At 59.5% G+C, this 25,185-nt stretch overlaps 2 protein-coding genes across 4 annotated transcripts; one reads left to right on the top strand and one right to left on the bottom strand.

The window, feature by feature from the left end:
- Positions 1-2,098: 2,098 nt before the first annotated feature.
- CCDC188 (coiled-coil domain containing 188) lies at positions 2,099-4,619 on the top strand. Its single transcript, XM_030335975.1, has 9 exons — positions 2,099-2,632; positions 2,808-2,915; positions 3,075-3,179; positions 3,364-3,420; positions 3,528-3,587; positions 3,745-3,809; positions 3,989-4,046; positions 4,293-4,342; positions 4,433-4,619. The coding sequence occupies exons 1-9, from the start codon at positions 2,099-2,101 to the stop codon at positions 4,617-4,619; spliced, it is 1,224 nt and encodes a 407-aa protein (XP_030191835.1).
- Positions 4,620-5,352: 733 nt separating this feature from the next.
- ZDHHC8 (zinc finger DHHC-type palmitoyltransferase 8) lies at positions 5,353-21,285 on the bottom strand. 3 transcript variants are annotated; one of them, XM_030335866.1, is made up of 11 exons: positions 21,136-21,283; positions 13,992-14,113; positions 13,660-13,817; positions 13,400-13,572; positions 13,073-13,175; positions 12,530-12,621; positions 12,222-12,363; positions 11,892-12,012; positions 11,710-11,819; positions 9,357-10,357; positions 5,353-6,335 (listed from the first exon to the last, which is right to left on the bottom strand). In XM_030335866.1, exons 1-11 carry the CDS (start codon positions 21,237-21,239, stop codon positions 6,110-6,112), a joined length of 2,352 nt encoding a protein of 783 aa, XP_030191726.1. In that variant the 5' UTR covers positions 21,240-21,283; the 3' UTR covers positions 5,353-6,109. The 3 variants fall into 3 exon arrangements, with proteins under 3 accessions (XP_030191726.1, XP_030191729.1, XP_030191727.1); XM_030335867.1 differs by having other exon boundaries at positions 6,248-8,224; positions 21,136-21,282; XM_030335869.1 differs by lacking the exons at positions 11,710-11,819; positions 11,892-12,012 and having other exon boundaries at positions 21,136-21,285.
- Positions 21,286-25,185: the final 3,900 nt, after the last annotated feature.

The following is a 25,185-nucleotide window of genomic DNA, read 5'->3' as shown; positions in this document are numbered from 1 at the left end:
GTAATTTTTTTTTAATTACAGGCAGTAATTTCTCTGACATCAGCCATAGCAACATTTTTCTAGATATGTCTCCTGAGGCAAGGGAAACAAAAGCAAAAACAAACTATTAGGACTTCATTGAAAGAAAAAGCCTCTGCACAACAAAGGACATGGTCAACAAAACTAAAAGACAGCCTCCTGAATGGGAGAAGATACTTGTAAATGACATATGCAATAAAGGGTTACCATCCAAAATATATAAAGAACTTATAAAACTCAACACCCAAAAAATAAATAATCCACTTTAAAAATGGGCAGAAGTAGAGGCACCTGGGTGGCTCAGTCAGTTGAGCGTCCGACTTCAGCTCAGGTCATGATCTCACAGCTCGTGAGTTCGAGCCCCGCGTCGGGCTTTGTGGTGACAGCTCAGAGCCTGGAGCCTGCTTCGGATTCTGTGTCTCCCTCCCTCTCTGCCCCTAACCCACTCGCATTCTATCTCTGTCACTCTCAAAAATAAATAAAGATTAAAAAAACTTATTTTAATGAGCAGAAGTCATGAACAGACATTTCTCCAAAGAAGACATCCAGATGGCCAACAGACACATGAAAAGATGCTCAACATCACGCATCCTCTGGGAAATACAAAGCAAAACCACAATGATATATCACCTCACACCTGTCAGAATGGCTAAAATCAACAACAGAGGAAACAACAAGTGCTGGCAAGGATGTGGAGAGAAAGGAACCCTAGTGCACTGTCGGTAGGAATGCAAACTGGTGCAGCCACTCTGTAAAACAGTGTGAGGGTTCCTCAAAAAATTGAAAATAGAACCACCATATTATCCAGTAATTCCACTACTGGGTATTTACCCAAAGAATACAAAAATGCCAATTCAAAAAGATACATAGATATATCTACCCCCAATATTTACAGCAGCATTATCAATAATAGCCAAACTACAGAAGAAGCCCAAGTGTCCATCAATAGATGAATGGGTAAAGAAGATGTGGTGTATATATACAATGAAATATTACTCATCCATTGAAAAAAAAAGGAGTGAAATCTTCCCATTTGCAACAGTAGGGATGGATATAGAGGATATAATCCTCAGTAAAATAAGTCCGTCAAAGACAAATGTTGTATGATTTCACCCATACATGGAATTTATGAAACAAAACAAAGAAAGAAAAAACAGACTCTTAACTATAGAGAAGAGACATGGTTTCCAGAGAGGAGGTGGGGGGGGGCAGGGAATGGGAAAATAGGTGATGGGGATTAAGGAGGCACTGGTTGTGATGAGCACTGGGTGGTTATGGATGTGTTGAATAACCATATTTTACCCTGAAACTAATATAACACTGTATGCTAACTATACTCCAGTTAAAAATTTTTGAATAAAGTTCTCTGAGAGGTGGGGGAAGGCCTCTGAAATGCTGAAGAACAATCTTGAATCTGCTTCCATCACTTAACAGTGATGTGACTTTGGGCAAGTGACACAATGTCTTTGTGCCTCAGTTTCCCCACCAATAAAGAGGATGATAATCATCCTTACAGAACCATTAAAGTAAATGTTTAATAAATGATTTTTTAAAAGTAAAATCCCAAAGATAGGTCAGGTAAAAAAGCCAGGTGGTGGGCTAACCTCTTCTGTGTGATGAGGAGGTGAGGGCACAGGGCGCTCAGCTGTGCAGAATGTGCAGCCAACCCCAGAAAGAGCTTCATGACCAGGCTTGTGGGTGGTGGGGGGCGGGGGACTGAGGGGGGAGAGTCACGCTGGACACCTTGTTTGGCGTTTGTTTTTGTTTTAACCTTGTGTCTGCATGATCTGTTTTATGTTTTCAGAAAATAGCTAAGGCTGGTGAGTGAGCTAGGCTGAAGAAGAGGCAGAGGGGGTGAGTGGAGGAGGGTACTTCAAAAACAGGGATGGGGTGGGAGGGGCCCCACCAGCCCTGTCTCTGGCCACCGCCCTGGACCATTGTGACCTCCCTGGATGTGCCCAGGCCTTTGTGACAGGCACCCTTGAGGAAGACCTGTGAGCCATGACACCTAGAGGGCCCTCAATAAGAGGGTGGCACGTCAGGCCAGGCTAGAGCCTGGACCTGGGGTTTAGAAGGGGTTATGGAGGGGCCAAAAACCCTGGGTCCCTGTGGCCACTCCCACCCCCAATGCCCCCAACCATCAGCTTCGAGCAGCCATGCAGGATGCCTGGATCCACCCTGCCAGGGGTTTGTAAGATGGCCCTGCCTGGTACCTCTCAGCTCCACTCTCTCAATAGAGTCGGCCAGACCTTTCCCACCTCCGGGGGTAGGAGGTGGGGGGCCCAGGGTAGGGGCTGAGGTACCTGGGAGCTTTATGGCAAATGAAGAGGGAGAGATGCAGCGACAGAGACCGAGAGACCCAACGGGGACAAAACGAGGGCAAGAGGAGGCAAGGCTGGGGTGGGGCTGGCCCCTGCACTCAGGACGAGAGCAAGGGGCCCCCAGGCCAGGGGGATCCCCCAGCTCAGGGCCCAGACCCGGCCCTTGCCCACCCCTGCCAACAGGGGCAGGAACCCCGGCTTCACCCAGGGCAGCCCCCTCCCAGCTCCAGAACGTGCCCCTGGGTCCTGCAGAGCAGTCCTTCTTCCAGCTGGAGCAGGAAAACCAGAATCTGGTAAGTGAAGAGCCCACCGAGGCTGTGGGGCCAGCCCAGGCTCAGAGCCCATCTGTGCAATGGGTTTGAAGCTGTTCGCAGAGCCGCAGCTTCTGCCCCAGCCCCCACTGTCTCAGTCCCCTGCCCAAGAAGTGGCTATGACAAGCACTCCCATCTTTCTGCCTCCCATCCTCAGAAAAGACAGAACCAGGATCTGCGAGAGCAGCTGGGGGCCCTCCTGGGGCCAGGGCAGCAGTTTCTGCCCCTATGCCCGGAGCACTCGAGCTGCACGACCCTGGCCTGGGTAAGTGCATGGCAGACATCTGGCCCCAGCTGGACAGAGGGCAGCTGTCAGGAATGACCCAGTGACTCCATGTACCATACCCCTGCTCTGGCTCTCGAGCAGTCCGTGACCACAGATGCTGCCCATGGCCTTGGGGCTGACCCAAGGGCTCTTCCACAGACCCCTGAGCAGACCAGTTCCCAGCCCCTGGAGGACAGGGCACCCTTGCAGCTGCTGCGGCAGGAGCTGTGCCGGGGGGAAGAGTCCTTCGTGCAGCAGTCTCAGGTGGGTCCCTGGGAACTGGGCTGAGGGGGCTGGGTCCTTCATGCAGCAGTCTTAGGTGGGTCCCCAGGAGTTGGGCCAGAGGTGGGGGGCAGGGGTTCTTTATGCAAGCAGTCCTAAGTGGCTAGAGGAAGAAAGAACTGACACTGCTGGCCTTGCCTGTGCCCACATGGTGCCCATCCTCCAGAATGAACTGCAGCAGATCCGACTGTCCTTTGAGAGGAAGAAGATGGCCATTACCGAGGTGCCTGCCTGGCTGGGATGGGACAGCTGCTGGGGGACCCACCTGGTGGGACACATCATGGGTCCTGTTCCTTGGAGCGTGTGACCCAGCCTCCCCTCTCCCACCAGGTATGGGATGGCGTGGCCGAGGTACATATGGCCCTGAACAACCAGGCCACTGGGCTCCTGGTAGGTCCTCAAAGGGTGACACCCGGAGAATGAAGGGAAGAGGAACTAGTCAAAGTGTGCAGGGGCAGGGGAGCTTTGAGAAACAGGGGAATATAGCAGAATAGTCAGGGTTAAAGGACCTGTCTTACTTCCTTTGCCTCCCCCTGCCCCCCGCCAGAACCTTAAGAAGGACATCCGGGGAGTACTAGACCAGATGGAGGACATTCAGCTGGAGATTCTAGGGTGATGTGCAGGGTCAGGGGTCTGGGGCCCTGGCTGAACTGGGAAAGGGGCTGGTGTTCTGACCAGGATGGGTGGATCAACCCCTGACCCCTCCCCAGTTCCACTACACCAGACCGAGAGGTGCTGCAGGCTGGGGTGGGGGACGTACATGGCCCTGACTGTACAGCCCCCGTCCCCAGGGAGCGTGCCCAGTGCCGCACCCAGGCCAGGAAGGAGCAGCAGATGGCATGCACAGCGGTAAGCCCCCCACCCCACACCCTTTCCCAGTCTGACCTCACCCTGGAGGCCCCTCTCAGGGAGGAGATGCAGGCTACAATGGAGGAGGCCCCAGGGAGGGAGCCACACCAGGAGCCAAATGACCCTGAGACATGGCTGCAGGTGCCTGTCCTGGGCACTGGTGGGGTAGTGGGGAGAAGGTAAGAACTCGCAGCACAGGGACCCCTGCCATTGGGGGCAAGCTCTGACCCAGCCCCTCCCCTGCAGAAGGCAAGGCCTCAGCTGGGATGTTCCGAGGGCCTCAAAAGCCAGCTCTGGTAGGTGGCTCTGTGAGTGCATTGGTAGAGCCCAGTCCCCTGGGACCATCCCCATGGGCACCCCCGCCCCCTGACCGCCGCCGCCCGCAGGCTGCTGGCCCTGAGGCTGCTGCTGGGCACCCTGCTGGCCTGTACCGCCGCCTACGTGTACGTGGTGGACCCCGCGCCCTTCGAGGGGCTGGTGCCTCCCCTGCTGAGCCGCGCCGCTGTCTGGAAGCTCCGGGCCCTGCTGGGCCCGTTCCTGCACCTGGAGGTGGACGACTTCCTGCCCTTCTAGGCCGGAGGCGCAGCGGCCCCAGGGAGGAGGAGGCCAGGCGGCCGGCGCTGCCCCGGGTGCCCAGCGGCCGCGCCGGCCCCTGCCCACGGCACTGCCACGCGCCATCCCCACCAGGAGCTGCGGAGAAGGGTGGAGGCGGGGTCTGTCCTGAGGGCTGGGCCTGCGGCTGGACATACAGTCGTGACACACACAGCAGCGTGTGAGCTTGTTTCCGTGGAAACAGGGGAGAGGGGCAGGAGGTTTTGCAGCCTTCTGAGGGCAATCTCACAGTGGGGATTCCTCAGGGTGGTGCCCCTGCCTCAGTGCCCACACCCCATCTGTCCACTGGTCATCAGCGCCTCCACAGGAAGCCCCCAGCCCACCCCTGGCCACCAGGGAGGGCTCTGAGCAGAGGGTGTAGCAGAAGGGTCTCCACTGAAGGTGAGGATGAGGATCCTCAGGCCTCATCCCTGGGGCTGGGCCCAATCAGTAGACCTCAGGGATGAGGTTCTCAGTCCTGAATCTGCTGACCCACTGACTTCACACCCCTCATGTGACCCTCTGTCCTTATCTGGCCGACCACCCCACCCTCCCCACACTTGACCGGCCATCACCCTCCCACCTCCCACCTCCCACTCCTGTCCCCTCCCTGACCCAGGGTCCCTGTCCAGCCCAGCCTCCTGGCACTGCCCCAAGGCTCGGAGGACAGGGGGACCACGTTGGTGGACAGAGCCATGGAGGTAAACACCAAAAATTTTATTTAGGGCATTAAATGGGGTTGGGGGAAATACCTTTTAGGACAATAGAGAGTAACTTTGTGGCTTGCTCATCCCCAAGTGGGAGAATTAGAGGCACCGCCCAGGCAGGAAAAGGGCTGGCCAGAGCTCTGCCCTGCCCCTGGGGGCGTCCAGGCCCTGGCTGGCTGGCAGGGACTGTAGGGCTGTGGGCAGCCAGGCCGTCTGAGGTCCCCCAGGTGCCACATCTCGGAGTGAAAGAGTGAAGACTGCTGGGTGGGGTCAGGCAGAGCTGTCACCAGGAACACACTGGGCTGGCAGGATCTCCTCCCCGCCCAGGCAGGGCCTGGATGACTCACCAGGCTGGCGGCTCCAAGAGGTTAAGGCATCTGTTCATGTGCTGGGTGTGGGGAGGGGGGAGTGCAGTGACCTGCAGGGGCAACCTGAGACCCCCACCCCAGCCCAACCCACAGAGGCCTGGGCTCCCTGGGGAGGAAGTGGCATCTAAAGTGCTTGGTCAGGCAGGGAGGTCGGGGTGATTGGTGCAACACCCCGGGAAGGCCGTGCTGGTCCCAGCAGCTCCAGGGCCCCTGCCTGGGGTGTTGGACCCCCTACAGCAGGTGGGGACTTCCTGAGGTGGGTGGGCACAGGGTCACAAGCCCCAGTGGGCTGGGAGTCAGTCAAGGTGCGGCTGGTGGAGAAGGGACCCCCAGCCCACAGCTCAGGGTCTGTGGCAGCCTGGCTTCCTGGGCTGTCCTCTCGGGGCCCCGGAGCTGCCTACTTGGTGTCCCGCTCAGGCCCCGAGAGACCGGGGAAAAGGCTGGAGGCGGCTGAGTGCAGGCGGCACATAGCCCCTCGGGGAGGCGCCCTGGCGGCCGGGCTCCAGGGTGCCCGCAGCGGCGGGCGGTCCTCAGGGAGGCCAAGGTGGCATAGGTGCAGGCCGGGGGGCACCCTGGGCTGGCCACGCCGGCCCCATCCACGGCTGCAGGTGCCGATCCGCCCCCTGTGGGCCGCAGCGTCCCATGAGAGAGAAGCAGAAAGGTGGAGGTCAGCATGGGGCACAGCTGCCCAGTGCAGGGTCCGAGGCCCAGCTAGCCTCCCACGTTGGGCCAGCCCGTGCCCCAGACCCCAAGTCTTTGACCTGGCTGTCTCAGCCCTAAAAAGCTGTGAATTCCCAATTCCCCCACCCCCAACATTTGGCAGTGGGAGGTGGGGGAGTAGGGGAGGCACTCAGGTTGCCAGGAGGGTGAGTTCTAGTAAATGTAGCTACAGGATGCACCACTGGCCCCCACAGGGCCCTCAGCTAGCAGGTGGCCCCCAAAGCACCCCCTACTTCCCTTACTCCATCTCCCCCAAAAGCCACTGGGTTCCCAGGGGGCCCTAGGGTGGCTGCAACCCCAACCTTTCTCTAAATGACCTGTTACTACCAGGGGTGACGCAGACCCATGGGAGCCTCATACCTGGCAGCCAAAGACCCATCGGCCAGCCCCCACCTTCCAGGATTCCAACTCAGCTTAAGTCAGTGGAAACACCCACGAGGAATGCCCACACCTTTGGCCAACACCTCTCCCAGAGCCTGACCCACTCTGCCCCCTGCCCCTGGAGGCCCCGCATTGCAGCAACAGCCCTGGCCTTGCTGAAGGAAAGGATCAAAATGACTCTTTTTCTTTTTTTAATAAAATTATAGATATATAGATGTAGATATAAAAACATAAAACAGACACAACGCAAGCGGACGCTGCCGTGTGCTTACTCTCGGGTCCCTGGCGCCAGGCAAAACTCTGACCCCCTCCCCGATGTGCTTCCCACAAGGACGCCAGGCTCCAGTAGGGCCCAGACTTTGCATGCCATGGGGTGGGGTATCTCCAGTTTGGCAGGGAGGGGACTCCTGGTCTCATGGGCACCTTGTAGCAGCGTCTGGCCCGTGCCTGCTCCCACCTGCCCCCAGTCGCCTCCCACAAGAGCATAAAGCAGAGGTTAAGGCTTCAATGAAAGCGAGCTTCCCGGCAGTGGGCGCAGAGGGGGCCCGAGCGTTAACACATGGGACGTGGCATGGCAGCGCAGCGCACAGACACGGGGACGCACCCACCAGCTGGGTGAGACAGGACACACGGAGCCGAGACCCCACCCACAGCTGGCTGTCTGTCTGTCCATCGTCCACCTGTCTGTCAGAACCCAGAGCAGTCCCAGAGCTGGGTGCCTGGAGGCCGGGGCTGGACTCCCCGAAGAAGAACTGGCCTTGCCAAGCTACAAGCTTCCAGCAGGTCCCTGAAAGGCAACGAGTTAGGAGCAGCCGGGCGGTGGGGCCTCGGTCCAGTACAGCCAGGGACCCAGGCCTCTCTGTCCATCTCTGGGCCACAGTGACCCGTCTATAAGGGAAGGAGGTGGGGACCAGCCTGGGGACAACCTCAGGGGCATGGGTGCAGTCGGTGCAGATGCAGTCCGCACCACCTTGCCGCCCCCACCTGTGGGAACAGGGGTACCAACACACAGATCCTGCAGCCTGGGGGCCCTCAGCCCAGCTGTGCCCTGGAGAGCAGATGGGTGGATGGACGGGCGGAGGAAGAGGGACAGGCTCGTGGAGGCGTGGTCTCTTCTGCTGACGTGTCCACACCAGGACTGGGCCTCCTCATCTCCCAGGGCAGAGAAGTCGGGAGGGGGGGCAGCCGCTGGGGGTCCTGGTCCCCGGGGCTCCACGGCGGATGGATGGCAGTCAGTCCTCACACTGAGATCTCGTACGTGGTCCCACCCACGCCGGACACCTTCTTAACGAGCGTGTGCCGGGCAGGGCTGGCGGAGGGCCCTGGGGGGCCAGCAGCAGGCCCCAAGCGGGCCAGGCCCGGGGACTGCCCGTTAAGCTTACTTGGGGGGGTCTTCAGCTGAGGGTGGTCCCTGCATCAAAACAAGCACATACATGCACACCCACAGTGAACACGGGATCACGGCATGACAGAGGCCAGCGGAGGCAACAGGACAGATGACGCAGACGTAGATAGAGCCCAGGGCAGCCCCTGCCTCTGAGCCCAGAAGGTCCCACCAGCAAATGGGTGGGGATGCAGGGCCTGCAGAGGGAGGGCTATTGCTGTCACAGGACAGACAGACAGATGTCAGAATGGCCATCACCCCCCTCCCAGGTCCCTTGGTCCCTCCCACTGGGACAGATCACAGAGTGCAGGGAGGCCAGGTGGACACTGGCCAAAACCCCAAACCCTGGACTGTTCTAGTGCCCCAAGCTGGGGAGCCCAGGGGTGACTGTGGGACCCCTTCCCTGCTACCTCCTAGGAAGATGAGGGGAGGTCTTTCTGCCCTCCAGCCTGCCTACTATTGACCAATAGCATCTCTGATCTCGCTGCCCAAACATCCACAAGGGTGGGAGCCACTCCCTCCTTTAGCTGCCACCCACTGGGACAGTTACACCCACAACAGGGACCTCCTCCCTGACTGAGCCTGTGCTCAATGTGGCAGGGGTGACACCTTGACGATCCCCATGCGCCCACGGTGGGGCTGAGCACACACCATGTGTTCAGCTCATATACTTGGACCCGACCTGGCAAGGCAGCAAGCCTAACTTCCAGTTATCCGTCTGCTAGGGACCTAGAACCAGCCTGCCCTGCTAGGCCTCGGTTTCCCCATCTCTGAGCAAAGGCCCTTACTGCCTGGGGCTACGTGCACCCAGGGCAGCATGTTCTGCCATGGGGTGATGTCCCCCAGATACAGCCTCCTGGACAGACACCATCTCCAGAGGAAGAAGCCCTAGGGTCCCTGCTACACTTGATCACGCCAGCTAGGGGAGAAGGTGTTCAAGATGCAAATCCTCCTGCCTCCCATCCTGGGACATGCCGGGGTGTCCTTAAAGCTGGGTGATCCCCATACAGGCTGGCCAGGAGCCTCCAAGGAGGGTGAGGCTCACCCCCGTAGGCAGCCATTGGCTTCCTGGAAAACCCCCACGTGCTCAGCCAAGAGGCCCCACAGGCGGTTGGACACCTGATTGGTGCTGGGAAGCCCCCTGCCCCCTGGCACCCACCTCTGCATGGCCAGCGAGGGTGGCGACTCCGGGAGGTCCGTGTGGATGAAGGCGACAGCTTTGGGGCCTGCATAGGAGGGTGAGCGGGGTGTGCTGGGTGGGGAGGGTGGGCCCTGGCGCACTGGGGACCTGTGCGAGCCGCTGCCGGGCCGAGGCCCAGGGGCGTTGTTGTTGGCCAGGTCAGCCTGCAGGGAGGAGGAGGAGGTCCGCGGTGCCCGGCTCACGGCACTGGACAGCGAGGACAGTGAAGTCTGCAGCGCGGGGTTGCGGGCACCACCGAAGCCAGGCCCTGCCACCAGGTCATCTCTGGAGCCATAGCGTAGGGAAGGGCCCCGGGGGCCCTCGGACAGCGCACTGGCCTGCTGCAGGCTGTAGGAACTGGGCGCATCATAGACGCCCGAGTCGCCAAAGAGCGAGTCGGCCTGAGAGCGCAGCAGCCGTTCCCGCTCCTCCCTGTCCTTGCGCTCCTGGATGGAGGCCATGATGGTCCTGGACAGGTTGTCATAGCGCACAGGCGAGGGCTCCCGTGGCCGGGGACCCAGCACCGGGCTAAAGCTACGGGGTGGGGGTCGTGGCGGGTCACCCACTGCCCCCGGGTGCAGGTAGGGCGAGCGGTAGCTGGCCATGCCAGCCGAGGGGTGGGCTGGGCACGTGTGGCCACTGGGAGATCCAGGGTTAAGCAGACTGTCATAGGACAAGCTGCCATTGCGGTTGGGCAGCGCGTGGGGGGCAAAGATGCTGCGGTGGGGTGTGGGGGGCCCACCCTCAGAGCGCAGAGGCTGCAGGGCCACATGGTCCCCGCCCCGCCGGCTTGCTGCCTTGAGGCTCAGGGAGCGCAAGGCACCCGAAAAGGTATCAGCAGCACTGAGTGGCGGGGACGGCGGGTAGGCTGCGTGCAGGCCTCCGGGCGTGTAGTCGGGGAGGTCCAGGCTGGGCTCTGATGCAAAGTCCAGGCTGTGGATGCTGTCCTCCCCTAGCGTCAGGGAGTCAGGGCCCGGGACCTGCAAGGAGAGAGGGCACACCTCTACCACTGCCCAGCCACCATGTCCCACCCAGCCACCACGCGCTCTGTGTCCACACAGAAGCTACAATCCTGGTGACATCAAAAGTAGCCACACGTGCAACCAACAAGCTGTTCTTGGAAGCTCTCCATCCCCTGACTACCTCTTCCTTGCCCACCACAGAGGCAAGTGGGGACAGGGTAGACCAAAGCACCCAGATGCTGCCTCTCCAGAGAAGGCTTTGCACCCTGCTCCTGCTCTTACTTCCCTGGGGAAGAGGAGGGAGCTGTGGGAAACAGCCACAGGAGCTGGACCTTGAGGAGACACAATAACCACACAGTGGCCCAGAGCCCTCTGCTGGGCACCTCACAGCTGAGGATTGGAGTCTCTGCAGGGTAAGACCAGAGCTGGCTGCTACATCCACCCAGGGCAGTACCCTCAGAGCCCACCTGGGCAGGATCTCCTGGGGAGGGGCCGGGGGGCAGCCACAGCAATAGGGAGGAGGGGCCTCTTTGATTCTCCCGGAATCAAGGCATGCCGGAGCAGGCTTGGGCTGGGGATGAGAGCCTGCATAACCTCAAAGCCGAGACAGGGTGTTGGTAGGGACAAATGTGGCCTTGGGGTACTTGGCCAACCAGCCAGAATCCTCATGGGATCGAGGACAATCCCAGGAAGGAGATGAGGCAGGTAAGGGTACCTAAAGCCTCCCATTCCCAAGGACACTCCTCCTGGGGCAGGGCTATGGCATGTTGGCCAGGGAAGCCCAGACTCCCTGCCCAGCCCAGAGGGTCCTGAGATGCAGGGTCGAACAGGCCAGGGGTCTTGAGGGAAGGGGAGTGGTCCAGGTATACTGGCCCAGTCACAGGCTAGCCTCTCAGCCAGCCATGAAGGAGGGTGGGCAGCCTGGGAATGTTCAGGGTTCTGGATCATTCCTCAAGCTGTCCAGGGCTGCCAACCGCTCCACAGTGATCGTAGAGTACTTATACAACTCAGAAAAAATAAATGTGCTTTCTTAAACAATCTCAAATTCTTCTGAAGCCTTCCCGTGGGCCTTACAGAGTGACTAATGGTGGAATTTCAGGCATCCTGGCACATACTGCTCCTGGGGGCAGCCGCCTACCAGGCCAGTGGGCAATGCCAGCCAAGGAGAAGGGGCCAGCCAGGACTGCCTGTGCCAGGCCTTCCCTCATGCCTAGCAGGGATCCCCACAGGGTGAGGCCCTGCTGGTACCCACAAGGCTCTCTATGACCCTATGGCCCCAGGGGTGGGACCTCTAGGAGTGGGACCTCTGGGGACAGGGTCTCCAGAAGGGGTAGAGCAGGACCTCCTGGGGCGGGGCCAGGCCTCCTCACCTGCTCACCAGGCCCGCAGAAGGGAGCCTTGGGACCCGAGGGAAAAGCAGGCCGGAACTTGTACATGGCAGGTGTCGGGGGGCTGGTCCTCTGCACCGACAGGGCGCTCTCTGGGGAGATGGACCGCGGTCAGGCTGGGGTCAGTCCATGTCCCTCCCTCTGTCTGGCCACCCCTACCTCACCAGCACTGCTTGGGCGTGGGGTCTGCAGGTCGCCTCCAAACGTGCCGGCCTCCACCTTGGGGGGCAGTGGCGGCCCCAGGTCCAGCGGCTTCTCATCCAGCCGGTCCAGACTGCCCTTGGACTGGGAGGGGGCGTGGTCAGTGGTAGGTAGGGCATGGGCCAGGGGTGGGGCATAATGGGGACTCCTCCCTGGGCCCTGAGCTCTAGACCATTCCCCAGAATCTACCCAATTCCTCCCCCTTCCACTTCTAGGTCCCCTCCAACATAGTTGCTTCCTGCCTTCAAGGGTCTGCCTTCATCCCATCCCCTACCTGACCCCAGGGCCCCCACCTTGCTGCGGCCCAGGCCAGCCTTCAGCCCGTTGTCACTAAGCTTGACCTTGAGTGGGGCAGCTCGCTCCAGGAGCTCAGGCCGAAGGAAGGGAGGCTTCAGGCGAGCAGCCAGCGGCAGCCGGGGAGGCTCCACCACGTACCTGCACCAGGGGCAGAGGGGTCAATGGCCAGGGTGACCTGGCCTGAACGCTCACCAAAGACAAGGCTGGCCACACCTGCCAAGGGCAAAAGTAGACCAGGCTGAGGGTCCGCACCTGCCCACCCCAAACCCTGCAGGGGTCCCTTGACACCCCGTTCAGGCCTCACCGGGGTGCCAGAGGGCTGCACAGCACGTGCTCCACATTCCCATAGCAGCCTCGGGTGAAGGGGTTCACTCCCCCACGGAACTTCCCCGTCACCTGTGGACATGGGACCCCTCAGCCAGCCTGGCCACCCAAGGTCCAGGCCAAGGTGGACCGGGGGACAGGCAGGGACAGCTGGGGTTCCTCAGATGTAGGCTGGGCAGGGTCAGCCCATGAGTGCCCCCCCCCCCACCCATTTACCCCGAGTGTCCCTGCAGGAAGCTGTAGAATTTCTGGGCCCTGAGTTACTGCTAGTACAGTTGTCCACAGGTAGGAGTGAGCAGGGGGACAAGGCAGGTGAGGCCCCATGCTCCATTCCCCCACCCAGAGTCTCCAGGGCCAGATCCTCCCCCTATAGAAGCTGCATAGTCCACCTCACTAGAGGGCTCCAGTAGTCCTTTCCCTGACACCACCCCCACATGGTCCTGGTGTAGTCCTGGCCCTCTTGGCCCATAGGGGACCTCCCCCCCATTCCCATCACTGCATGGCCCTCTCCTAAGGTCAGCACCTGCTCGTTGGTGGTACGCCCCCGAGTGACTAGCACCACATGGAAGCCAGTGAGGCCGATGACAGGGATGAAGAAGAGGCCAGCCACACACATGACGGCCATGCTGGCCCGTTAAGGCCAATGGCCATAGGCGAAAACATGGAGCAGGTGCCTGTGAACAAACTATTCCCACCACCACCCAACCAGGAATGGCAACCCACCCCCTGGGGACTCCCAGGCAGTCCCCAGCCCACACTGTCAGGCAGTCCCCAATCCACCCCGAGCCTCAGTTTCCCCCGTGGAATGTGCCCCCAGCCCATACTGTCTTTGCGGTTAGGCCAAGGATACGTGATGGTAGTGTGGGCGGCTCCCAGTCCCTCAGCGTGGTTCAGCACATAGACCAGGCCAAAGGCGACGACACCCACCATGTGTGCACTGAGCGACAGCAGGAACAGGAAGAAGTAACGGTAATTGCGGCGCCCGATGCAGTTGTTGACCCAGGGGCAGTGGTGGTCAAAGTCCTGGGCAGGAGCAATGAGTCAGGGCACAAAGTGGGTGGGAGAGGAGAGACATGGAGATGGGGGCGGACAGGGTGGTGGGATGGTCACCTCTACGCAGTTGTCGCAGACGCTGCAGTGGGAACAGCGAGGTGGACGGTAGAAGTGGCAGGTTGCACACCACTTCATTCGGACCTGGATGCCCCGTACATCCACATTCTTGTACAGCGGGGCCCGGAAGTCATCCTCCTTATCCTCGTCCTCATCCGCTGTGAGCCAGAACCAGGGGAAGGTGGCAGGAAAGTGACTTCCTTGGCAGGAGAGCCCTTCCCGAATCTCTGCCAGCCCACCCACCAGGACCCACCCCACCCCAGGCTCTTTCATGTCAGCCACTCACACTCTAGTGAAACTGAGCAGATTATGTGCCCAGTACAGGGCCCTACCTCGGGGGAAGACGCCAGGGTCCATGAAGGTGGCCATGCTGAAGTTGGCCAGGACAAAGAGGAAGATGATGCCATTGTAGACGGGAACAGCTGGGGACACAGCTCGAGTCAACCATGGGCACCTGCATTGGACAGCAGGATAGAGGTGGGTCTGGGGGTGCTGAAGCTAGGTGGGGAGGGGAGGTGGCAGCAGATGAATTAGGCATGGCCACACATAGGAAGGCTGGGCCACTGAGACCACCATCAGTGCTCAGTGTGGGAGTCAAGAAGGCCACTGCTGCCACATCCCTGCTGGGAGACCCCTGTACATCAGCCTGCTGCTCCTCTACTCAACCATCGGGGCTGAGCACCTTGTGCATGGTGTGCTGGCTCCCTCTATGCCAACACCAACTCCAGCAACCCTCCAGGTGGCTATTAGGAGCTCAACTCACAGTTGAAGAAACTGAGGCTCAGAGCAGCCCGTGGGCCGGAGGGGTGGCAGACTGGGGGACGGGAGCCCAGGATGAGAAATGAGCCCACTCTGCCTGTGTACTATGATAGACAGAGGCCAGCCCCAGCCCTTACCCAGACCTGTCCCCAAGCCCAGCAAGGCCCCTTCACCAGGGAAAATTCTCAGTCAGTAAATGCACGGTGGGTTGTCACCCCCGGTTTTCCCTGAGGGGTGCAGTCTCAGTGTCTGGGCCACTGGGCACATCCCCATCCAGGCAGCCCCTTCTTTTCCCTTCTTTTTAGTTTGTCACCTTACTATCCATATGGCAGTGCAGAACACCTGGAGACTCTAGAAAAGCACAATACCCCGCAACCACTCATCATCTCTTTCTACCCCTCAGCCCTTGGCTCCAAGGCTGCCCCCTCTTCCAGGAAGCCTTTCCAGACTCCTGGCACCCCATAAGGGTCACACACACCTCCCTGGTGGGTGTTTTGTCACAGAGAGTGTCCTCTTCAGCCCTCTTGGGACCTGATCAGAGACCCCTCCCTGGAGACAACCAGTCCTTGGGCACATGGCCTGTGGTCCCCTGCCCTGACCCTGCAGCAGGGTCCCTGAATCCATTCACTTGATTCCCACAAAGTTCCTCTGGCCTCAGGTTCCAGATCTCTCCCATGGCTCCTGGCTGCTTTGACAAGTGGGGGGCACCCACTTGGGAGTTGGGGGGGTTGTTCCCCTTCCCATAACTAGCCCCTCTGTGGAGTTGGGAGTGCCAGAGGAGATCCCCTACGGTAGCCCTGACTAAGAGGACAGGGCATCGTGGCCTCCAGCAGGGTGAGCAGTACCCATGGCCTTACCCACCGCCCCAGCGCACACCGGCCACGCTGGCGCACCCACGCCTGTCTTGGCCAGGAGCCAGCCCTGCCACCCCAGCAACCACCTCCATGGTAGCAGAACTTCGCTATTTTTAGTGGAAAGCGAGAGGCTATTTAAAGATTCCACTTCCCACGGCAGCAGGCTCAGCGGGCCAGGAGCCGCAAGTTACCCCATCCTCTTCTCCAGGACCTGCTGTGGAGGTGGATGCACTCCCCGAGGACACAGGTCCCCTCTGCCGGGAGGGCTTTTCTCTATCACCCCCTGCCCAGGCAGCCCAGAGCACCCACCAGTAGACACCTTCCACATTCCCCATCCCTGTGGGCTGAAGCCTGACATACAGATGGTGCTGAATGTATGCTGTGGTCTCTGATCCAATCCCATTCAGCAAAGTGACAATGGGTCCCTGAGGCATGGTCTGCTCAGCAAGGCGGGGTGGGGGCAGAAGCCAAAATGCCAGTGGGGATGGGCTCTCCAGGCAAGTGAGAGCTGCCCGCTTAAGAGAACCAGGTACTCCGAGGAGCCAGGGAGAGGCGCGGGACTGTGGGCCCCGCTCAGGTGGTACAAGCCAGCTCTCCATGATGCCTTCTGGGAAGGGCTAGCTATGCAATCTGTACAAAATGAAAATGCGGGCGCCCTTGTTTACAAAGTATCAAGGGGCTTCTGGGTGGCTCAGTCGGTCCAACTTCGGCTTGGGTCATGATCTCGTGTTTCGTGGGTTCGAGTCCCATGTCAGGCTCTTTGCTGACAGCTCCAAGCCTGAGCCCTCTTTAGATTCTGTGTCTCCCTCTCTCTCTGCCCCTCCCCCGCTTGCACTCTGTCTCTCCCTCTCTCTCAAAAGTAAATAAACATTAAAAAAAATTAAAAAGTATCAAGAATTTCAAGACACTGACAGCAAATCATTAAGGGCAAGTGTGGGCTCTCATGCACCTGTGAGTCCCATGGCATCAGTGGGGCCAGCCTGCTCTGGGAGAGGAAGGAGCTGAGAGGTCCTGAGGTGCTCCAGGGCCTGCAGATGTGCACACACAAGGTGGAGGTGGGTGGGCACTGAAGGTAAGAGGACACATAGGGGAGGCCAGAGCAAGGGCCCTGTCCATTACTGTTGTCCAGATTTTGCCAGTGGATACTACCTGCCCTGTGCAGTAGAACATGAAATCCACCCTTCCAGCTGTGGGGGGTGGGTGTTTTTCTGTTTTCTCTATTTTAGAGGCAAGGAATAGGTATAGGAGAGCTTGTCACATATCAAGGCCTTGGGGTGAACCTATGTCTGGGCTGGGATTCTAACCATCATGCAGGCAGGCAGGGACTGAACCCCATGGGCAACGCCCCAGCCACACTGACCAGAGTTTCCCGTGGCCCAGGTGGCCTGTCCTCCCTGAGCCTCAATGATCCCGCCAGGCTGCATGGGTGGCCCTGAATGAGATGTCTGGGGCTGGGAGGAGTGGATAGCACCTGCACAGCAATGGGCCCATGTTTGGGATCTGCACTGTGATGGGGCAACGTTTGCATTGAGGTGGTGGGCAGCCTCTGTTCACCGTGGGCACCAACCCCCTGCATGCCTGGGCCGCACATACCAGGGAGAGTGGGGTGGGGCCTCAGCTGGTATTGGGCAGGCTTTTGGGGAGGTAGTGGGCAGGTTCTTGAACAGGGACCTGAGCCATTGGCCCCTCTGCCCACCATTGCCAGGCCCACAGGCTTGACTCAGATGCAGGATCAGGCATTCCCCATGCATTCTTGTCCTCCCCATCCTCCCTCAGGGGGCCTTTGCCCCTAAGCCATGCCATAAGGAGGGTCCTAGCCTGGGTCATGCCTAAGGAAGACTGGCTCACTGGCCAGTGCCAGCAGGACCATGCACAGACACACATACATATCCTCATGAACATGCAGGGACACATGCACATACACATAAGCAATGCACACACAGATACACAATATGCTCCAAGACACACTTGTGTGAATACATGTCTGTACATGAATGCACACAGACACATGTGCATACATAACCACATTCAAAAGGCACATGTATTCAAGCACACATCGACACATATTGACCTGCAAGACACACATGCTTAAATATTTGCAAAGACAGATAGGCCCGCTTGTGCACATGCTGGCACACGTGCAGAAACACACACATAGATGCAGACGTGCCCTTCCTCACACTGACCCCCTTCCCTATGCTTCCCATGGACCAGGCAAGTGTGAGGACATGTGAGGACATGAAAGCTCTGTGGGCAAGGCCTGGCAGGCAGAACTGCTCAGTCCACCTTGAATCTATCCTAGGCTCCAGGAGGGCCCCTCTGCCCACAAGTACAACACTCCATTCCCACCCAGGGGACTGTATACTCCGGGCAGAGGATGGCCACCTCTTGCTGGCTGCAGCCATACTCTGGGCCCAGGGCGGGCCCGAGTGGGGGATGGCCCAGCTCTGAAGCTAGAAGCCCTCCTCCCCATCCAGCCCCCGCCTCCTGAGTGTCAGGGCCACACGCCACCGCCATGGGCCCCACCCAGACTGAGGCCCCAAGTCTGCCTGGCCCAGCAGGGAGACACCACCCAGTGGGGGTGGGGGGTTCTGCAGGGACAGTATGCGCGCCGCAGCTAAATGTGGAATGGAAAATTTTACCTCAGGAGTTTTCATTTAAATCGGGTTCTTCATTAACACTGTGTTTAAGAATAATGCTCACACACGGGAGCACCTGGGACCAGAGGGTTTGTGGCCGCTCTGCCCTGGTCAGGCCAGGCAGGGCCTCTGTCCTTGTGCACCCATTCCAGTCCCTGCAGACATCTGAGCAGATGGGGAAACTGAGGTTCAGGAGGCCAAAGATACCCTAGGCCACAGGTAGTGAGGCCTGCCAAGGGGCTCACCTCAAGTTTCCTTCCTTCCCATGTGGACCCTGGCAGGAGCTCCATCCACCTGGGCCTTCTGTCTTTTCTGGGCCTCTGAGTATGGGGAAGGCTCAGGCCCATCCTGGGAACTAACTGTGACATCCCAGAAGTCAAACCTTTGGTCCTGGACAGACATAAGATGGCCTAGCCTGGCCCCAGGTGTTGGTAGTCTGAAAGCAGCTCCAGTTTTCTGATGTCTACAGGGTCCTCTGTCATTCTGCAGAGTGGCTCTGGGAGGAGAAAGGGGCTGAGGTGGAGGCTCTCAGAAACGGCACCTCCCACCCCAGCACCTGACCCAACCTGGCACTGAGCCACAATGTGAAGGGTTTCTGGAGCCCAAGGGGACACGACTGTACCAGGAACCTAGGAAGGCTTCCTGGAGGAGAAATGCCTCTGGATATCTGCCCTTCAGTGTGATGCTCCCCATCCTCCAAGGGGGATGCCCCACCTCTGGTCATTCTATCCACACCCCAGCCTCTCCTGGGCAACATGTCTGAATGTCCTGCTTGTCCCAGCCCCCTCAGTGAACTGGCCCAAGGAAGGGGTCCTTGGTCTTCTAGGCTCCTGGCTCCCCACCCTGTATGATGTCAGTGTAGACCTGCCTCAAAGGGGGCAACTCCTGTTTGCTGAGCAGAGAGGGGGCCTGGGGCCACACAGCACCCAGTGAAGTTCAAGGGGGAGAGACAGAGAAGAACCCTGTGGGGGCCCCAAGGGCAGGGTGGGGAGGACACAGGAGTGGACTGCTCCTTTTTGAGCACATGTCTGAGTCTGCAGCAGGCCCAGGCCCAGAAAGAGAGTGAAAGTGTGGGGGCTAGGGTGACCAGAGGATTGTCCCAAGGAGGGGACCACTGGGAGCCCTGCTTGCCTGGAATCTGCATGCTGTGAGTGGTGTCACTAGGCCTGGTTTGCCTGGCAGAACCCCTCTCAGGAGCCCAGTTGTCTTGGAGGACTCCAGGGGAGCCAGGGGTGGGGGTGGGTTAGGGCCCCCAGTGGCCTTTTGGCCCGGAGAATGTGGCCTCAGAGGCTCAGGGGCGCCCGGTCCCAAGGGCAATCAAGCCTCCCTTGGCTAGATGGTCACTGAGCCTGGCCCCCAGCTAGTGCCCTTTCACCCCCATCTTACCGCAGGAACACATGCCACCTTCTTTCAGGCAGAGTGGGTCACATACAAGGCAGGACACAGGAAAGGGCCTGCAGTGCCCTTGAGGGAAACCTGCACCTCGCTGGGCTGTTGTTCCTGAACCCAGAACCCCAGCTCTGAGAACAGAGGAAGGAAAAACTTGGCAGGGTCCAGGAGCATCAGCGCCCACATCTTGGGAGTCGAGTTCATAGGGCAGTCTTGTAGGGGCCCTCTGAAATCACGGGAAGGGCTCACAACAAACTCACTATAGTGGGGCTTAGGTGAGCCTAGGAGGAGATACAGGCGGGCTCTCTGGGGTAAGGTTGATTTCAATTTCTTTAAAGATTTATTTCCGTGCATTTCACAAGTTCTTGAAAGAGAACATGTATTACTTTTAATGTTAGGGAGGAAAAACACTGAACTGCACTTTGGGAGTGAGAAACCAGGATCAGTAAGTGGAGGTCAGGCTACCAGGAAGCACACCTGAGGCCCTTCCAAGTCCCAGACACTGGCCCCGGGGCCAGGACAACTGGGCCCCACCCCTCCAGAAGACCTTGCACCCACTGCCCACCTGCCCCTCTCCTCTCTGCCCCACAGCCAGCAGCATCTGAATAACAAGAACATGCCTGCTTGCCAAAGCCAGAAATAAGCCCGTCCACACAGGCCTTTTTTAAACACACTCTTGGCAGCCTGTGGTGCCCACCCAGTCCCGGCCTCCAGGTAGAGGGCTCCCGCGCCTCCATGGGCACCCAGTGCAGACTCGCTATCCTCACAGCTGCCATCCACACTCTTCCGCGCTCTTGCTAAGGCCAAGGGTGCCAAGCCAGCTGCTGCTCACCCCTGCTCTGGGCTCACACTCCAGGGCTGACCTGCTTCAGAACAGAGGCCTCACTGGCTACAGCCACTTGTCAGGCTTCAGGTTCCCAGGAAGGCTTGAGTGGTCATAGCTTTAGTCACCTGGGCTGTCTCGGCATGGGACCTGCGGAAGGGGGTGGTCCCAAATCTGTACGACTAAAGCCTGGAACCCCCAACCCCTACTTGTACCTGGGGTGGGGGGTGCCCCACAACAATTGTGTTGTAAACAGGCTGATGTGTGAGCCAACCTGTCTCAGGTGAAGAAGTTATGGCTGCATGGGCCCAGGGCTCTGCCTACCTTCTGACTCAAGGGTCCCAGTGCCTGACATGACCGGTGTCCCTGGATGTGACCTGGTCTGGGCCCTCCTGCTTCGACCCTGAGCCTTCCTGAGAAGGTCAAGGGAGGGTGGAGGGCATTGCCAGGCCAGCATCAAGGGTGGCTTTGGGGCAGGCACGTGGCAGCCAGGCCAGGCCACACCTACGCAGGAACAACTTGGCTCTGGCCCTGGGCTGGACACCCAAGAGCTGCCCTCAGCTCCTTGCTGGAGGCTGGTGGCTCTCTACAGCCCCTGTCCCCTCATGCAGCCCGTTGGGAGGGGAGGGCTGCAGCCACACCCTGGGCAGCCACAGCACACACTCCCCTATTCGGGCTCAGCTCCTCACACTCAGGGCCTGGCACACCCATGAGATGCCCACCAGCCACTAGTGTCCCCACACACAGAACTCACCTGTCCCTGGTGCCCCAGGATAGGTACACTCACTGTTTCTGTCTCAGCCCAGGCAGGGGGCTCACGTGCGCATAGCTCTGGTGCCAGCCCTGCCATGCCCAGCCCTCCCTGCCCCTGCCCCCCTGCCCTGCCCTGCCCTGCCCGGCCCGCGGGCCCTGTCCCCCCAGCCCTGCCAAGCTTCATCCCTTGCTGTACCGACCCCTGCCCCTTCTGGCCCGGCTGTGGTCGCCTGTGCCCCCGGTGACGCGGGGGACTCACGTGAACACGAAGAACAGGGTGCTGGAGCCGACCAGCAGCGCGGCGGCCGTGGCCACCGGGATGTACTTGGCGGGTTTGAGGCGCGTCCCGGGGCTGCGGGGCATCCTGGGCGCCGCGCCGCCGCATCCCTCCCCGGGGCCGGGCGGGCGGGGCCGGCCGGGGTCGGGCCGGGGTCGGGCGGGGCGGGCTGGACGCGGCGCAGGACCCGCGGCGGCGGCGGCGGCGGCGTTGGCGGCGGCGGCGGCGGCGGCGGCGGCGGAGGAAATCCCACCCCACGGGTAGCGGCGGCGGCGGCGCGCTGATGTCAGCGCGCCCCTTAAGGTGGACCGGGCGGGGAGGAAGGGGGGCCGCGGGACTGGGGCGGGGCCAGAGGCGGGGCCGGGGCGGGGCGGAGCGCGGACCCAAGGCAGACGCACCCGGCCCCCGCCCCGCCCCACGCCCTCCTCCCGGGGCGCTGCGTGCTGGAACCGCCCAGACTAGGGAGCCACCGAGCTCCATCGGCCCCGACTGTGCTGGCGTCCTGCGTGGCGTTCGGGACCTGGGCCTGGCGGCGCCAGTTCCTCGCCTTGGTGCCCCAGCCAGGCATGTGCCCGCGGCTCTGTGAAGCCACCCAGCCGTCGCACACCTGCAGTCCCTGCCCGCTGGGTGGACACCGCAGCAAACGCCAGGGCCCCTGTTCCCTCTCCGCAGGCCCTGGCGCTGTGGCCTGTAGGTCGCCTCCTGTGCCTCTATTTGCACAGACTTTTCCCTAAACACCTCGGAGCCTGTCCCTGGGATCAGGTTGATGTCCCTGCTATTCCCGGATAGGGCCAGACCCCTCTCACCTGGAGCCCCCCTAGCATTCAAGGGGGTGGAATATTTGTGACGCTGTATGGGCACCTTCTTTGTTTATCTCCTGTCCATCCCACAGCCCTCGGGCCACTCGACTGAACTAAGTCCTGCTAGTGGGCAGGGTAAGGGGGGGAGGGGGCGCTGATCTCTCATGATCCTGACCCAAGCTGCATGCTTGGGAATGTGTGCATGTGGGAGAGCTAGGGCAGGATGAGCCCCTCAGCCTCCCCAAAGCAGGGTGGAGTGCCCCTCGGGAAGCGCGAGGCACCCTGCCCCTGCCTGGGATAGGCCTGTGGGCAGGCCCACCTCCTGCAGGAAATCCCACCCGCCAGTGCCGCTGCCGCTTAAGGTGGACCTGCAAGCTTTGCAGTGCCTAGCTGCGGTATGGCTGGAGTGGGCTGAGCAACCTGGCAGCAGTGCAGAACCTCTGGGAGGTTGGGACCTGGGGCAAGTTCTGAAGCCTCCACAGTGAGGACCAGCCAGTCTGTTCCCTCCTACACACTCCCAGAGCCCTCTGCCCAGAAACCAAGACCCACCAGCCGCCTCCCCAGGTGGGAATACAAGGCGGGGGGTCGGGGGCAGGGGGGGTTGGCAGGGAGGGAGTGGTCCCCACCCTCCTCAGCCTGACTTCCGCATTTTGGCCAGAATCCCTTGCTGCCCAGGGGCCACCTCTTCAGGCCATGCTACCAAAGGCCCTGGGGCTTCTTCACCCTGTGCCCTCCCTGTCTGTGTGAGAGCCTTATGAAGGCCCCAGCAACAGCTCTGCAAGCTGCTGGCTGTGAGCCATTAGAAAAGATGCCAGGCTGGGGGCCAGAACTGGAGCATTAATGCTGCTGCCTGACAGTAAAAATGGTAACGGGCTTTTCTTCCCATAACATCCCAGTTGTAGCCTCTGCCCAGTGGGGAGCCCACTCCAGGGGGCCCAGCACGGGGTTGAGGGATACCCTAGCACTAAGTGGGTTAAGGCAGCACGGACGCTTGAGCTGACACGTCCTTACCTCTGCCTCAGCACTCTAGTGGCCTCAGGTCACCAGATACAAGATCCAGGGTCCTCACATAGAAAGACTCCAGCCAATACATGCCCCACCCACAGCTTCACCTTTGTTCCTGCCCTTCTGCAACCCAGCACTGGGATCCCAGGCCCCCGGAAGCCTCTGGATGCAGGCCCACCCTTGGGGAGGCATTCCTCCCAACACGCTCCCAACTGGTGGCTCTTGCCCAGGTCTGACTCCAGGTCTGTGTAGGGGTACCAGGATGGCTGAGAGCTGTGAGTGCCAAGCACTGGTCATGGAAAGAAGGGGTGCTTGTTACCTCCTTGGTGTCATCCCTGCAGACTTGCCTGGGCAGAGGGGGGTCCTGGTGGGGGAGAGGGGTGCTGGGGGGAGACCCAGTGAGGCCTCTGGCCCAGGAGTCCTCTCCTAAGGAGCTAAGATGCCCAGGAGAAGGAAACCACAGCAGAAAGCTTGCCCAACTTGCAGCTCAGTGGACTGACCTGGAACAGAAAGGTACATCATCTCACTTCTTACTCCATCCCCAATATTGTCAGCATCTCAATTCTGACTTTACCATTGCCTTTTTGCCACAGGGAGGAACCCAGCTGAAAAAACACTGGCTGGGGAGCAAGGCAGAAACCCCCCCCCACACACACACACACCCCTGCTGACATCCCTGCTCACTGGTGAGACCCACTGTCAGGACTGCATGTCTCCCTTTCTGCAGCACATTCTGCATTGTCAGCAAGCCACACCTTTATTTTTTATTATTTAGCAAGCCACACCTTTAAATGCACCCCGTTAATGTAGCCTGGTCACAGCACAGCTCTGTTCCCCAGCCATTCTGAGGGGCCTACCCCGCTGTCAGGGTTTTAACCCCTTGGAGACACAATTCATCACTCAAGAGGAAAGAAGTCAGCCTGTGGTTTTACATCAAGTGGGATTTATCTTGTTTTGGAGCCCAAAGCAAAGACTATTAAACAACCATTCTGTGCTGAAAGGGATGTCTGACTGCCCTTCCCTGAAGGATCAAGCCCTAGGCAGACTTACACACATCAGTGCATCCAACAGAGGCCCATACAGAAGCAACACCTGTCCTTTACAACATCAAAATTCCAATTCAAGATAGGCAAGGTGCATTTCACAAGCTTCAATGTCCTTCCTTGGCGGGAAGGACCTCTGTGCCAACACCAACTTCAAGAGCATCCAGACCTGTACCTCTAGAGGCCCAAGGCTGCCAGAACACAATGCTGACCAGCAAAGTTTTGTTTGGCTTTCAAAAAAAGAGCAGCTTCCTTTGGAGGTGCATCCCCCAGAGGGAACAAGGATCCAAGGTTTGGAATCAGACACAGGTCACAGGACACACTGGGAAGTTGGACAGAACAGGACACAGCTAAAAGACTGGCCACAATGTAAAGCACCTCTAGCAGGTGTTAATGACCAATAGCTGAGTGAGAGTGCATCCACTCCAGAGCCCAGTCCTAACTTGCTCCTCCCCCACTGGAGGGCAGTATGGCCACACTTCATAACCCAGGCGGTCTCCTGGGACCCTTTACCACATATGCTTTTGAAAAGCCTACTGGTGCACTGAAAAGCCTTTCTCCCACTTAAGATAATGTTTAGAGACCATTTGTTTTATAAGACAAACCCCTAAATGGCACTAACCCATTTGCATTCTTGAAAACGTCCCTTTATTTAAAGCTACTGCAGATGTCCAAAATTGCACCCAGATGGAGACACCGTTGAGTGAGCGGGTAAGACAGTTCTCTCCAACGATGGCAGTGAGCTGTCCAACAAGGGCTGTGGGGCCGAGTCCCACCAACACAGTGCACCAGACTGGACATGTGTGCTATGGGACTGGCCTTTCCCTCCACCAGGGCAGAGGGCCAACCAAACGCGGCCTCAACCAAAGCCTGGAAACACACTTGGCCGTCTTGCACCAAAGGCCAGGGTACTCTGGCGGTCTTCCTTTCCCTACCTTAGAGGCAAAACAACAACAAAAAAGCCTATTCCTTGCCACAGGGCAGAAGCGCATGAGTTCCTCCCCCCCCACCCCCAGCACACCTGCCCCACCTCAGCTGCATCATGGCCCCAGGGACCAACAGCTGCGCTGAGCCCACAGCAGAGCCAGAGGCGATGAGTGAGACCCGCAGCGCTGCTCCAACATCCTGGAGCCAGCAGGAACCCACACTGCTCCCAGGACAGGGCCGGCGCACACATGGTCCTG

Source organism: Lynx canadensis, chromosome D3 (genome assembly GCF_007474595.2).
Source record: "Lynx canadensis isolate LIC74 chromosome D3, mLynCan4.pri.v2, whole genome shotgun sequence".
Lineage (NCBI taxonomy): Eukaryota > Metazoa > Chordata > Mammalia > Carnivora > Felidae > Lynx > Lynx canadensis.
The sequence above is the reverse complement of the archived record's forward strand: the minus strand, read 5'-3'. Positions and strand labels throughout refer to the sequence as shown.